The 15,410-nt window shown below is 32.5% G+C and overlaps 1 protein-coding gene across 1 annotated transcript in view; it reads left to right on the top strand.

The window, feature by feature from the left end:
• The first annotated feature begins 841 nt into the window (after nt 1-841).
• Nucleotides 842-15,410, top strand: part of LOC107445123 (uncharacterized) — a 22,289-nt gene continuing 7,720 nt past the window's right edge. The window contains exons 1-2 of the mRNA XM_071177032.1: nt 842-1,285; nt 14,448-14,712. Coding sequence (XP_071033133.1) covers nt 1,045-1,285; nt 14,448-14,712 — 506 coding nt within the window. The 5' untranslated portion in view covers nt 842-1,044. The remainder of the gene's footprint in view (nt 1,286-14,447; nt 14,713-15,410) is intronic.

Genomic DNA, 15,410 nt, shown 5'->3' with positions numbered 1-15,410 from the left:
ATATCAAGACGGAAATGATGAGGGAACTATATTAGTTATAGCTTGCTTCAGGGAAGTACATCTAATTTCATGGTTTTACCAGGGCTCCCAACAGCTACGTTTCTAGAAAATATTTTATTGAGTGACAGATAATTAAAAGCTGAAGCTTTCAGAATATTAGTCAAATTTATTAATATTTTAAAAGCTTAACCACCAGAAAACTGATACAATGTGACTTTGTCAGATGAAATTTTGAATCATTCACACGTAACGTTAAGAAAAATATCATTCATTCATTTTTACTAAATAAAAGAAACATTCGCTTCAACATCTTTTCTACCGCTAAAAGTAATTTTTTGGCAGTCTTGTTCAGCATATAATTTTTGATTCTGAGAACATAATCTTTAATGATTTTGGATTCTATTATACATAAGCAATGGAAACAAATAAATAAGAATTGGTATTTGTGCAGTAAAAGTTTTAACTGTGAGCAAAATTAAAAAAATTAAGCATAATCTGGATTGCTGCAACGTTATCCAGTTTTGTATTCTAAAGAGGTATTATTTCCGGGTTGGCGCTTATTTCAGCACAGAAGAAAAGGTTTCATTGATTTTCACACCTATCTTCATATTATATAGTTACTTATAAGAAGTAGTGTACTATCAAAAACTCATTTTTGTAGTTCTTGCTGGTAATTAATAGAAATCATACACAACAGTGCCCTTTGGTCCACCGACACTTTGTTTACCATAAGAGTCGTATCATTTCTCTATTTCAAACACTATCTTTATTTTAATCAAAATTGCCATCACTGTAGATAAAAAACAAAATATATTCAAATCTCTTTCATTTGTCAAATTCAGAAAAAAAGGAAATTATCTGTTGTAAGCTCAAGGTTACGTTTATTCTTAGATAAATAGCACAATCATGACATGATTTTTGATTTTATTCGAGATAAAATCAAATGTGACTATAAAAACAAAACATTTAAAGAGAAGATTACTGAAACGAATTTGTTAAAAATCAGTCGTTCTTCTGCACCTTATTTTCGACAGGATACGAAAAATGTCGTCGGTTCCCTTTTCTCAAGTTGTCGATGGTTTCCAACTTCCAGGAGTGTTTCCGGCTGATAATTTTCGTGCGGCTACCAAATACAAACCACGACCAGATGACCTTTTCTTGGTGACCTATCCTAAATGTGGAACCACTTGGACAGGACAGATACTTATCCTTATACTGCAGAAGGGAGAGCCTCTCAAAAATGCATCAGATTTGCATGCAAAAGCTCCGTTTTTAGAAATGACAGGTAAATGTTTTTTTTTTTGTTTTTTTTTGTTGAAAAATTACAAATGAAAATGCTACACTATATCACGCAGTCAAAAGTTTGCTTACATATTATTCAATATTCCATAAGTAAGCTCCTAGGCTCAAATAGCAAGATTGACTCATTTCTTCACTGGTTGGTTTACCCTACTTTAAGTTTTGGAAAAGCATGATAATTAATATTAGTTTTACTTAATAACAAAGAAGATGAAATACAAAACAGTGAATTTAGCATATTCATTGAAATAATAAAGTCCGTGTTAGAAAAGTTTTTTTATTTTATTAAATAAATACGATAACATTTAATAACAATAAAATGACATTTAATAACGTTTATCTTTTGTTAAAGTAAAACAAAGATAAATGTTTACATACGCAAAAATTTAGTGAATAAAAATAGTTTTTAAACGAATCATAAAAAAAGAAAGAAAACCAAATTATAAAGCTTTAGAGCATATATTTTTAGCATGATGTAATGACAGTAATAAGCACTCAGGAAGCGTCAGAATAAATCATTTATGTTATAAGGGCTTATCTAGAATAAATCATTATCTATAAGGGCTTATCTGTCGCTGCAATGGGTGAAGAGGTCTTCACTTATTTGCGGATATGCCAACTGCTCCAAATAAGACAAAATATTAAAAAAAAAANAAAAAAAAAAAAAAGAAAAAAAAAAGGAAAAGAAAAACGGTAATGAACTACAAACTAAAATTTGTAGGTTTTTGGTAACTTTTACCAACTTTTGACCTTTCTAGGACTGGACGGGCGAGTCATTACATATATTCGTATGGAGTCAGGAATAGGATGAAAAAAAATAAAAAGTGGTCGCTTAAGTTTGGGCATGGCTAATTTGTCAACCTTATTTTTGCTTTCACTTTAAATCTAATACATCCAATCTATACTTGTTAAAAGTGTAACAACTGTATAATTTTTAATTTGAACTAAGTCTTGATGATATTAAAAAAGAATACTATTATTAGTCTGCCCACAAATAAACTGCAATAAAAATAGTACTTTTATCTTTTTTATCATGATTGTCGTCACCCTGAAAATGCATATATGCCTGTTTGGAAGTGATTAAAGACGCTCAGCACAGCATAAATTCATTGCTTGAATTACATGCATTTTCAGGCTTGTTTACTAAATTTAGACTTATAAACCTTTGTGAAGTGGAAGAAAATGGGCAATTCCATGAAAAAGAGGAAGAAGCATTGGAAAATTCAAATAAGAATAATGTTATTATTTTGGATATTTTCTGAATTAAAAAAGTTTAAAATTTGATAATTTAAATTTTTTTTTTTTGAGAATTTAGTTTTTTAATGTTTATAGCCCACTGAACATTGGCATTTTCTTGTTTTGATTTGGGTGAGGAACATGGTCAGATTTTGAAAATCAGTAAGTCAACATTATTTCCATTTCAAAATGCTCCAAAGAATAAATATTGTTTATTACACTTAATAGAAATATTGTGCAGCGTTAAAATAAGTTTTTGTTGTTACATTCACTTAATTATATAAATTTCAAATAAACATTAATGCATGTAACGCAAGTTACCAAAAACTAGGAAAAGTTTTTATGTGTAAAAAAGAACAAGTGATACAAAAGTAAGAATAATATTTTTTCTTTCTTTGAGGCTAACACTAAATAAGCAGCAATAGTTTTCTTTTCAAATATTACTTATTTATTGTTCTGTGTACTATTTAATATGTGTAACGTAAGTTACTGACATGCATGCAATGTAAGTTACCAATGTGAAATGAGTCTATTTCTCTTGAAAATTGGCATATAAGCTAAATAAGATGTATCCAGTTACAATACCAAAGTTTAAATAAATTATCACTGCCTTAAGATATTAATTTTAATGAAAATCTTTGCACTAAGTTATTCAATTGAGTATCGGCATTCATATGTTTTTAAAATTGAACGAAATTTCTCTACAAGCACCAGGAGTTAAGGATGTAGTTATAATTAGAGATGCTAATAGTAGCAAAAAGAAAGTACAAGCACGGCATCTTCCTCATTCAGTTCGAGAAATGCACCAAATGTTTCTGGAAGAAAATGCAGAATGCAAAATTGGAAAAACTAAGTTCTTTGAGCTCCGTTCAAAGCATGACTCGCCGATTTATCATGTCTTTTTCTACTGGGGTCATATGCAGTGTCTCATCTACAAAGATGGTCTCATAGATTCTGCTGAAAACCTTGGGTAGTTAGGTTTTTATTTAAAATGAGGAACAATAAAGCGAAGAATTATAAGTCCCGTCTTCTATTAAATTAGTAATAAAATTGTTCGGATACAACTTTTTTTTTCATTCTGAAAATGTCACTTACCTGCTTCTTCCGCTAAGTTTTTCAATTAATATAGCTAAAAAAATTTATTTCTTTAATTTAATGCTATTTGTTGCCATTTACGGTAATTTTACGTTATTGAAATAAGTAAAACTTGTTTTTTGTAATTCATCCCATTAGAATAAAGAAGAAACGTATTTAACATCCCTTTTCATGATGCTATTGACGCCCGGTGGCTGAGCGGTAGCGCTTCGCGCTGTCGTGCCACAGGTCCCTGGTTCGATCCTCGGGCCCGGGCAAGGTTCACTCAGCCTTTCATCCCTTCAGTGGGTCGATAAATGAGTACCAAGCATGCTTGGGAACTAAACACTGGGGGTTCCGCGTTCGGCTGACCACATGACCGGAACATCTGCTCCTGCACCCCAGAGCCCAAGGTCAAGAAAACTGAGATGGGCACAGTAGGCCTTGGCCCTCTATGGGCTGTCGCGCCACTGAGTTTAGTTTAGTTCATGATGCTATTACTCTCGGCTAAACCAAATAATAGTCAAAATTTACCATTATCAAATAATTTTCTCCCGTACATATCTTTTAGAAGGGAGTCGTTCAAAGCATCGGTATATAAACAGCTTATTATTGGTTCTGTTTTAATCAAAACGAAATATATCATTATAATATTTTATATCTATATTAGCATATTCGGTACTTATTACATAACCCTTCAACATGTAAGTTTTGTGAAAAATATATTTGTCAGTGACAGCCAACTAAAGCTGAAATTTAAAAAAAAGATTGAGTTCTTATTAGAACTTGATAGGGATTTTGGAGAATGACCATTTCTCTATCTAACCTTAAATTCACTATTAAAATATTTAGTAGTGGAAGAACAAAGTTCGTTTACTCTGATTCATTAAAATATTAATAAACTATCATTTCTACCACAGAAAAAAATATTTTCTGAAATCACAGAAAACCCGTTGTAGAATTCTTATCAAAGGTGCACTAATATACCGGTATAATACCGGTAGTATATATTACAGACAAGGATACAGATAAATTAAGCGTCATTTGTAAATGGTGATTTTCCACGATTTTCCTAAGCAAATTTTTGATTAATCTTTTCTCCTTTAACTTTGCTTTTTAGCGCATAGCTTATATTATTTTATTTCAATTAATACATATTATCAATATTAATAAAGCAATGTGGATTCAAAATGAATAAGTATCTTTTCTCCATTATTTTTGCTATAATTTTGATCAGCTTTTATGTCAATTAACAAATTACCAACATTAATTAAGCGTCATTGTGGTCCTTGATAATATGACGATTTCTTGCGCTTCTTTTAGACAAACAAATAGATNCTGATAATGCTCACTCTGGTTATTGTTTCCGTTTTTAAAAGCACTATATGTTGAGCCACCTCATGTGACATTTGCCATGTGACATTTATAGCAGCAATCATTGGTCGATTTTCTAACGTTGCCATTCGGGGAGTTGTAATGAGGCTTTTTTTTGGTGCCGTGTAAGAGAAATATATATATATAGATTATCAATATTAATAAAGCATTAGAGTCAGCAATAAGATGTGGATTCAAAATGAATAAGTATCTTTTCTCCATTATTTTTGCTATAATTTTGATCAGCTTTTTATGTCAATTAACAAATTACCAACATTAATTAAGCATCATTGTCGTCCTTGTGACGATTTCTTACGCTTCTTTTAGACAATTAAATAGATTAACTCTATTACTTTTGCTTTTTAGTACAAATCTTATTTCTTTTATTTAAATATACATATATTATTTAAACTAATTAAGCATTATTGCCATCAATAATAATGTGGCTATTTTTTACATTTCACCTAAGCAAATAAATACAACATTCTCATTAATTTTACCTTTAAATGCATACATATTTTTTCTATTCAATTACCGTTGATTTTAAATTAAAATTGTTTTAGAAAAATGTTTTTAAAGAAACATAAATAAGAAAATGCATGGTATCAGAAAACTTTAAAAGTATAAATTTGGTGACACAGCCCTCGCGTGTTACTGGCATAGCGAATATAAAATAATTCCATATTTAAATTCGTGTAATATCAAATAGAGCTATAAGCTAGAGAGAGAGATTTTCATTTTTTTAGACTAGATAGATTCACATAGATTAGGCAGTGGTAAATAAAATAAGGCAAAGAATTATTAGTCCCACCTTCTAATAAATTGGATACCGGCATGCTTGCCTCTACCTGGCGTGAAATTGACTATCGATTTGATATTCTCCATGCGACGAAGGGAGCACACGTGGAAGTTCATTGGCAAGGGTCATGAAACTTTTTGAGTCTATCCAACCATTTATGTTATTAATTTTAATCTAGCTTTATTATTTTATGAGTTATTAAACATCAAAATGGGTCCGGAACTTTATGAACACCCTCTATTTTAAAGTGGTAGTTTATCAATTGTGATTCTTGGTTTCATAAATTCAATTTAGTAGATTTTTATCCACCACTATTCCTAAATAATTCGCAGGCTTACATAATTCTCCACTTATAATACTTATGTTATGCTATATCTTTTAAAAAGCAAGCAAATATAGCCAAATATTTGAAAAATTTACTTGCGATTATATACCGTTTTTTTAATTATTTTTGCGTGTCCGGAGCAGTTGGCATCTCTGCATATTACCGACATTAATCAAGCATCATTGTCGTCAAAAAATACACCAACAGTCTGTCAGAATAAATGACGAATCAAGTATATACCCGGCTGAGCTGACCGCAATCTACCTGGCTGTTTCTTGGGCAATTGAGGCAGATATACAAGAGTTANGATAGTAGGAAGACTTCTTGCTATTCTTCTAGACAAATAAATTCCTTTACTCCTTTTCTTTTTCTTTCTAGTATATAGCCTATTACTTTAATTTCGATAATCATGTATTACCTTAATTAATAAAACATCATTGGCGTAATTCAACCTCAGTGGCTGTCGAGTTTATATGTTTCCCTTCTAAACGAATTTGTACCTCTTTCCTATAAAATTTCGCTTTTGAGTAAATAAATATTTTTTTCTATTTCATTACCGTTGATTTCAAATAAGTATTTTTTTAGAAACACGTTTCAAAGAGTTAATATAAAATCGCGTAGCATCAGACAAAGTATAAATTTGATGACGTGAACCACGCGTGCTACCACGTAGTGTTCATTGTATTCCTCTGACATAGGTAGTATAAAGTAACTAAATATTTAAATACGTGCAGTAAACTTCACTCAAGAGCCAAAACATTATGACTACCCCTACATTTTGCAATGAACTCTCCTGGATCATGTGGAGGGTACGTGATCAGGTGGACGTGGTATTTAACTGTTGCTGGAGAGTTTTGAAGAATCATTCTTTCACTTACTTTTGTGTGATGGAAAAGGCTGCGAATCTAAGCGACTTTGATAGAGGGCAGATTGTAATGGCTCGAAGGCTCGGAACAAGTATTTCCAAAACTGCACGACTCGTGGGTTATTTGCGATCTACAGTCGTTAGTACTTATGCAAAGTGGATGAATGATGGTGAAACCAGTAGTAGACGACAAGGTGCTGGACGTCCACACGCTATCAAAGAAAAAGGTAGTCGGAGATTGTCTCGCTTGGTGAAGCAAACTCGGAGCCAGACAGTGGCTCAGCTGACAGCCCAATACAATACAGGGTCAAGTAGAATAGTATCAGAGCACACTGTTCAGCGGACACTGTTGGACATGGGGCCACGCAGCAAACGTCCCACTCGTGTGCCTTTGTTGACCAAGCGTCATCGCCAACTACACCATGGATCAGTGGGAGAGAGTTGCCTGGTCAGATTAATCACGGTTTGTCATTCATCTCGAAGATGGCCGTGTCAGGATACGATATATATAATATATATNGAATGACTTATAAATATTTTATAGAGTGGCAGATAATTAAAAGCTAAAGCTTTCAGAATATTGGTTAAATTTATTAATATTTTCAAAGCTTAACCACCAGAAAACTGATACAATGTGACTTGTCAGATGAAATTTTGAATCATTCACACGTAACGGTAAGAAAAATATCATTCATTCATTTTTACTACATGAAAGAAACATTCGTTTCAACATCTTTTCTACAGCTAAAAGTAATTTTTTCGAGAAAAAGAGGAAAGTTGGCAGTCTTGTTCAGCATATAATTTTTTAATTCTGAGAATTTAATCTTTAATTGTTTTGGATTCCATTATACATAAGCAATTGTAACAAACAAATAAGAATTGGTATTTGTGCAGTAAAAGTTTTAACTGTGAGCAAAATTAAAAAATTGAGCATAATCTTGATTGCCACAACGTTATCCAGTTTTGTATTCTGAAGAGGTATTATTTCCGGGTTGACGCTTATTTCAGCATAGAAGAAGAGGTTTCGTGAATTTTTCTGACCTATCTTCATATATAGATATTTATAAGAAGTAGTGTACTATCAAAAACTCATTTTTAGTACTTGTTTAATAATAGAAATCATACACAACTGTTGCCCTTTGGTCCACCGACACTTTGTTTACCATAAGAGTCGTATCATTTCTCTATTGCAAACCCTATTTTTATTTTCATCGTAATTGTCATCACTAAAGATAAAAAACAGAAAAAGATATTTTCAAATCTCTTTTATTTGCCAAATTCTGAAAAAAAGAAGAAATAATCTGTTGTAAGTTCAAGGTTACATTTATTCTTAGATAAATAGCGCAATCATGACATGACATTTGATTTCATGAGAGATAAAATCAAATGTAACTATAAAAAAAAACATCATTTAAAGAGAAGATAACTGAAACAAATTTGTTAAAAAATCAGTCGTTCTTCTACACCTTATTTTCGACAGAATACGAAAAATGTCGTCGGTTCCCTTTTCACAAGATATCGATGGATTTCAAGTTCCTGGAATGTTTTCGGCTGATACTTTTCGTGGGGCTACCAAATACAAACCGCGACCAGATGACCTTTTCTTGGTGACCTATCCTAAATGTGGAACCACTTGGACAGGACAGATACTTATCCTTATACTGCAGAAGGGAGAGCCTCTCAAAANTTTTTTTTTTTTTTTTTTTTTTTTTTTTTTTTTTTTTTTTTTTTTTTTTTTTGAAAAATTACAAATGAAAATGCTACACTACATCACGCAGTCAAAAGTTTGCTTACATATTATTCAATATTCCATAAGTAAGCTTCTAGGCTCAAATAGCAAGATTGACTCATTGAAATTTATATATTATTTAATAAAAAAAATTCCTCTTAATCTCGCAATTACATATTATTAGCTCCTTCTAAATTTTCTGTTCTCAAAATTTCCATTATGAATTTTCTTTTCAGCTTGATAGTTTTTAGGCTTATTGTAATGCACTTCCTTACACTTAGGCAATTTTTTTTATTTTATTTCATATCCCGACCGATCTTTGGATTTGTGGCTATTAATGTTTGATTTCCCAGCTTTGTAATGTTGAACCCAGTGGTCGGAAAAGCGACATTATTTTTGTAGTTTACTACAGCTACAACAAATATGTTACAAATGTACTTAACTACAACTACTTTTTTTAAAGTGTGGTAACTATAAACTACTTTAGAATTGTAGTAACTATAAACTACTTTAGAATTGTAGTAACTACTTCAAAGAACTTCAGGAAACTTCAGGAACTTTTGAAAGACGAGAAAATCATCTCATTACTCATCTCCCTGCTCCCAGCCCTAAAGACGTAGATGAGGTGCCTCACCATCAAGCCTACTACATCTTTCATGATGCCTTTCATTATTTTATCGCATTTCAGGTTCTTTTCCGAACCACCAATACAACTTTCCTATGTATGTCCCTTTGGGATATTTCAGGATGAATGGGATAAGGGCCATTTAGGCCTCAGATGCCCAGTTCTAAAACAGCGAGCGAACGAATAGTAACTACTTCATTACTTTAAGGAGATGAACTTGCATTAAATTTAAGGGAATAATTGAGAAATGTTTATTCATATTTACAGTTTGTTATTCTAAAACATTTTTTTTGGAATTTATTCGTTTCACCTTAAACTTTTTATGCCTTTCTCGACAGCGACTATTTAATTGAAGAAATCCGAACTTATCAAATACTTAAATTTTTTTAATTGTTTAATGTTTCTTTTTTTATTTCCTCTAAGAAATTAAGTACGTCGAAAGTACTTTGAAAATACATCGAAAGTACTTTGAAGTACGTTGAAACTCCTTTGAAATAACATCCATGTTTCACGAGAGTACATTCGCATGTGAAAGTGTGACCAAAATAATTAATTATCTATTTTTCGAATTGGCTGGTTTAAATATTAGTTATACGTAATTCCTGTTAACGGTCAGCTGCAACCACAGAGTCATTTTCTTTGCATCCATTGTTCCGCTAAGATTTGTATCCAACAAATTCGAAAAATTAGCTACATTAGTGTCGTGTTTCTTTATTAATGCTAAAACTAGTGGTTGGGAATGGCTACAAACTACTGTTTTTTTGGGTACTGCATTACTCACTACACTACTTTTAAAAAAAAGTAGCACACTGCACACACGAAAAATAAGTAGCGACTACAGTAGTTACACTACTTGTAGAACGCTACTGNCGGCTGATACTTTTCGTGGGGCTACCAAATACAAACCGCGACCAGATGACCTTTTCTTGGTGACCTATCCTAAATGTGGAACCACTTGGACAGGACAGATACTTATCCTTATACTGCAGAAGGGAGAGCCTCTCAAAAATCCATCAGATATGCATGCAAAAGCTCCGTTTTTAGAAATGACAGGTAAATGTTTCTTTTTTGAACACTACAAATGAAAATGCAATACTATATCACATAGTCAAAATTTTGTTTACATATTACAGAATATTTCATAAGTAAGCCTCTAGGCTCAAATAGCAAGATTGACTCATTGAAATTTATATATTATTTAATAAAAAAAATTCCTCTTAATCTCGCAATTACATATTATTAGCTCCTTCTAAATTTTCTGTTCTCAAAATTTCCATTATGAATTTTCTTTTCAGCTTGATAGTTTTTAGGCTTATTGTAATGCACTTCCTTACACTTAGGCAATTTTTTTTATTTTATTTCATATCCCGACCGATCTTTGGATTTGTGGCTATTAATGTTTGATTTCCCAGCTTTGTAATGTTGAACCCAGTGGTCGGAAAAGCGACATTATTTTTGTAGTTTACTACAGCTACAACAAATATGTTACAAATGTACTTAACTACAACTACTTTTTTTAAAGTGCGGTAACTATAAACTACTTTAGAATTGTAGTAACTACTTCAAAGAACTTCAGGAAACTTCAGGAACTTTTGAAAGACGAGAAAATCATCTCATTACTCATCTCCCTGCTCCCAGCCCTAAAGACGTAGATGAGGAGCCTCACCATCAAGCCTACCACATCTTTCATGATGCCATCTTTCATTATTTTATCGCATTTCAGATTCTTTTCCGAACCACCAATACAACTTTCCTATGTATGTCCTTTTGGGATATTTCAGGATGAATGGGATAAGGGCCATTTAGGCCTCAGATGCCCTGTTATAAAACAGCGAGCGAACGAATAGTAACTACTTCATTACTTTAAGGAGATGAACTTGCATTAAATTTAAGGGAATAATTGAGAAATGTTTATTCATATTTACAGTTTGTTATTCTAGAACATTTTCTTAGAATTTATTCGTTTCACCTTAAACTTTTTGTGCCTTTCTCGACAGCGACTATTTAATTGAAGAAATCCGAACTTATCAAATACTTAAATTTTTTTAATTGTTTAATGTTTCTTTTTTTATTTCCTCTAAGAAATTAAGTACGTCGAAAGTACTTTGAAAATACATCGAAAGTACTTTGAAGTACGTTGAAACTCCTTTGAAATAACATCCATGTTTCACGAGAGTACATTCGCATGTGAAAGTGTGACCAAAATAATTAATTATCTATTTTTCGAATTGGCTGGTTTAAATATTAGTTATACGTAATTCCTGTTAACGGTCAGCTGCAACCACAGAGTCATTTTCTTTGCATCCATTGTTCCGCTAAGATTTGTAACCAACAAATTCGAAAAATTAGCTACATTAGTGTCGTGTTTCTTTATTAATGCTGAAACTAGTGGTTGGGAATGGCTACAAACTACTGTTTTTTTGGGTACTGCATTACTCACTACACTACTTTAAAAAAAAAGTAGCACACTGCATTACAAACTACGAAAAATAAGTAGCGACTACAGTAGTTACACTACTTGTAGAACGCTACTGCTGACCACTGGTTGAACTGAAGTGGTTGATAAAAAATAACAAGAGGAAGGAAATTTCCTGGAGACAAGGAATCTCCTGGATCAAGCATAAGGACCATAGCCACCTAGAGCCCCTGAATTAGACCAAGCCATTATAGCCCCCAAGAGTCAAAACCACTTGTGACGTCATCCTCAGAAGTGCTAAGGAACGCGGTAATCAGATTTGTATTAAGAGAAAACTGTAATAAAAAGGTCAAAATATTTTTTTGAGCGAAGTAAAATATTTTTTATTTAGCTAATTCATTGTTGCTTAACTCTTTCACGCAGACTGTCACAAATACGAGCTAGCATAAAACCGTATCAACCGGAGTAAAAGGATAAAACTGGTAATCAAAGTAATTCTTTAGCAGTTTATTTGTGGGCGGAGTTATAATTGTTTAATTTATTTAATTCACCATTACTTTGTTCAAAATAAAACTATTTAGTTATACTTCGAGCTAACATTGATTATATATATGATTAAACTAACAATCTATTATATATAATTCTCTTACGTGGCTCCCAAATTTTGGCTGTATTTCTTTTCCGCCGGTGGCAACGTTTGCTTTGTTTTGAAAACACCAAAGCATTCTGTCTTTNGGTGAAGTTTAAGTTTTTTTGTTGGAATAACTCAATATTATTTATCACGTTATAACTCATTAACACGTTGAATGCCATGCTAATTTTGCATGGCTTGCCCGTCTGGCCACACGGTAGATAATTACAAACTAAATTTGCAAATATTAGACAGATTTTGATAGTTTTTTAAAAGGTTTAGCATGACATATCTGTTCGTTGTAGTGGAACTGAGTGTCTGAGGCCTTCTGACATATCTGCTTGCTTGCTTTATTTAAACAACTGGGTGCCTAGGCCACGCAGCTGCCCCTAACCCATCCATCTTAAAAATATTATTACAGTGAATATAACATTTTGATTTATGTAACAGTGTGGTAACATACAAATAACCATGATTAGAAATTTGTACAACTTGATCGATGAGCTGACATATCTGAAAAAATTGGAGAATCATATAAGCCTATGAATTGTTTAGAAATAGTGGTGGAATTTATTAAACCAGGAATCACAATTAATAAACAACCACTTGAAAAATATTTATTCGCTGTCCGGAACAAGTTGGCACCTCTATGTATATAAATAAAACTATTTTTGTGTGTTCCATATTGCATTAATTTCTTCAAACCATTTTAGTAACGATAATAATACAAAAAAACTGAAAATTTACTCGAATTATGTGTTTCCAATCTTAGCTTTGTCGGTCACTGGTGACCCCCGTTGCCCTACGAACAAACTCAGTGCCGGCCACCTGTGACCCCATGGCATTCAACGTGTTAAAATAAACGTGTAGGACTATTTGATGTTATTATGGAACAATATTATTTGTATACATTATGCAAGTTGGGAGTTGCAAATTAATATATAACAAAAGAAATGACAAAGACTCTATGGAAATCAGACAAAAGGAAGGGGATTGCAATAAACAAGACAGGTTTATTGATTGCGAGAAGAAACAATAAAGAGAATTGAAGCACGATTATAGAAACACTTTCAAGTTTCGACCCTTAATTAAATAATTGTCATATTCGCCTTCCTCTACTTCAACTAGTAATATTTCGATGATGAATTTTTTTTTCTTTCTAAAATATTAGTTCGTGACTTTCAAAATGTATTCTTTTTGCTTTAATTTTTATAAACATTTTAAAAATGCATTTTGAGGATGCTCTTTACGGAACAACCTGTAGATTACGTATGATAGAGCTTACCAAAGAATTTAATTTTAATAAAAAAAGTTAAGATAAGTAAATAAATATTAAAACTACTCATATCCACGTAAAATCCATATGTAGCCTTATTTTAAATGGTATGATTTTTTCACGCCTTTCTTAATTAAATTATTTTTCTTTATTATAATTTATTACATATTTTTTTTCCAACAGAATCTTTAATGTTTTCCGTCATTTGTAGTTACTGAAATACGTTCGCAAAACATTTAGAGGCATCATGGTAGACTGATGGCGATTTGTTGGCTCTTTTAGACTTTTATTTCACTTTCTTATTTCAATTGCTTAATGTATGGTTGAATCATGACATGGTAATTTTTTAAATTAAAACTTGAATCTACCATTGCGATGCTTTCATATAAATAATTATCTCAAAAACATAAGAAAAAAAATAATAAGATATCAACATTTTTTTTAAACTTTTTCCTGAATTTATGAAGTATTAAAGGAGTAAAGTGTTGTTTTTTTGCGTCAATTGTAAAATAAATTTTTTAATCAAGCAATATTGTATTTTTATTTGCAATCAATATTAACACAATTCTGTATTTTAATATGGACTCACTCATTGCATAACTTAGCATTTTAACTAGCAATCACTAATTGAGTTGCTCAGCATTTTTCTGTGATCACTAATTACTAAATCTGTATTTTAATCTGCAACCCAATCACTATAATTGTGCATAACTTTTTATTTCAATCTGCAATCACTAGTTGTATTAATCGGTATTTTAACCTGCATTTAGTAATTGTATAATTCTTTATTTCTGATAGGCGTCGATTTCGTCGAGAAAATGATGAGGCCAGGTCCTATCAAAACTCATTTACCGTTTCACCTGACCCCTTTTTCGAAGGATGCCAAATACATATACGTAACAAGAAATCCAAAGGACTGCTGTGTTTCCTATTTCCATCATATGAGAAATTTACCCGGGCATAACTTCAATGGAACATTCGATGAATTCTTCGAGCTTTTCGTATCGGGGAAGATTGATTTTGGAGATTATTTCGACAACTTATTGTCTTGGTACCCTCACAGGTTTGAACCTTACTTCTCTCTGTATTTTCTTTCTCTTTTTTTTGAACCCGAATACTATTATTTTCGTGATCACATGGCAGAGGGGGGATCCTGCCTTCACTATTGCAGGCCACACCGGCCCTCAGCAAGGCATTATGGCCTGGGGTGCCATTTCCTTATACAGCCGGACCCCTTTGGTCGTCATTAGAGGTACACTTACTGCACAGCGGTACGTCGACGACATTTGCTACCGTTCCTTTTGCATTGCCCTGGGCTGGTTTTTCAGCAGGCAATGCCAGACCACATACGCCACTTGTTGCTGTGAACTGTCTGCAAGCTTGTCAAACTCTTCCTTGGCCTGCCAGATCACCAGATCTCTCTCCCATCGAACATGCCCGGGATATGATGGGGAGGCGATTGCATCTGGCATGGAATGTTGATGACCTCGTACGACAATTGGATCGAATTTGGTAGGAAATACAGCAAAAGACCATCCGGGAGCTTTATCGGTCTATGCCACGCCGTGTGGCAGCTTGTATCCAGGCTAGAGGCGGGTCAACACCTTATTGAACTTGTTACTGTAACTCTGCAATAAATTATTCAATTGTTCTGAAATTTTAATCATTTACTATTCTGTACATTGTCTTCCTATCCACCAATTTCCGTTTCAATTGGACAACTCCTTCTTGGTGCGTCGAATTTTTTGTTATAGAGTGTAT

This window comes from Parasteatoda tepidariorum, chromosome 2 (genome assembly GCF_043381705.1).
Source record: "Parasteatoda tepidariorum isolate YZ-2023 chromosome 2, CAS_Ptep_4.0, whole genome shotgun sequence".
In the NCBI taxonomy this organism is placed as follows: Eukaryota; Metazoa; Arthropoda; class Arachnida; order Araneae; family Theridiidae; genus Parasteatoda; species Parasteatoda tepidariorum.
The sequence above is the reverse complement of the archived record's forward strand: the minus strand, read 5'-3'. Positions and strand labels throughout refer to the sequence as shown.